The following is a 436-nucleotide window of genomic DNA, read 5'->3' on the forward strand; positions in this document are numbered from 1 at the left end:
GGGGAGTGGGAAAGACAGGAAAGAGGAAGGAGAAGAGAGGTCCAAGGACCCAGGAGTCTGTGGGCCAGAGCACCTGTGTGGCAGTGGGAAGTGTCATGCCTGCCTCTGCCCTCTTGATACCTGGAAATCTGAGCAGGAGGCTGGATTATGGAGTGACGCTCTGCGGATCTGCAAGGACTATGTGCCTAGCCAGCTGGAGGCTCTGCAGGAAGAGTATGAGCGGGAAGCTACTAAGAAGGGGGCCAGGTATGAGGCCAGAGGTCCAGGCAGCATTGGCAGGGCTGGGAGGGTCATGAGGCGTGCACAGGATAGAGCACGCTGCTCCCCACCCCCATGCCAAATCCCAGCGTTCTCATCTCCACAGGGGTGTGGAGGGACTCGTGGAACAAGCTCGACACTGGGAGCAGGCTGGAGAGTACAGCCGTGCTGTGGACTG

General features: G+C 59.4%; 1 protein-coding gene across 1 annotated transcript in view; it reads left to right on the forward strand.

The window, feature by feature from the left end:
- LOC105521955 (intraflagellar transport protein 172 homolog) overlaps window positions 1–436 on the forward strand; it is a 65,677-nt gene that overhangs the window by 49,446 nt on the left and 15,795 nt on the right. The window contains exons 21-22 of the mRNA XM_011956330.1: window positions 7–246; window positions 365–434. Coding sequence (XP_011811720.1) covers window positions 7–246; window positions 365–434 — 310 coding nt within the window. The remainder of the gene's footprint in view (window positions 1–6; window positions 247–364; window positions 435–436) is intronic.

Source organism: Colobus angolensis, unplaced genomic scaffold (assembly GCF_000951035.1).
Source record: "Colobus angolensis palliatus isolate OR3802 unplaced genomic scaffold, Cang.pa_1.0 Scaffold413, whole genome shotgun sequence".
Taxonomy (NCBI): Eukaryota; Metazoa; Chordata; class Mammalia; order Primates; family Cercopithecidae; genus Colobus; species Colobus angolensis.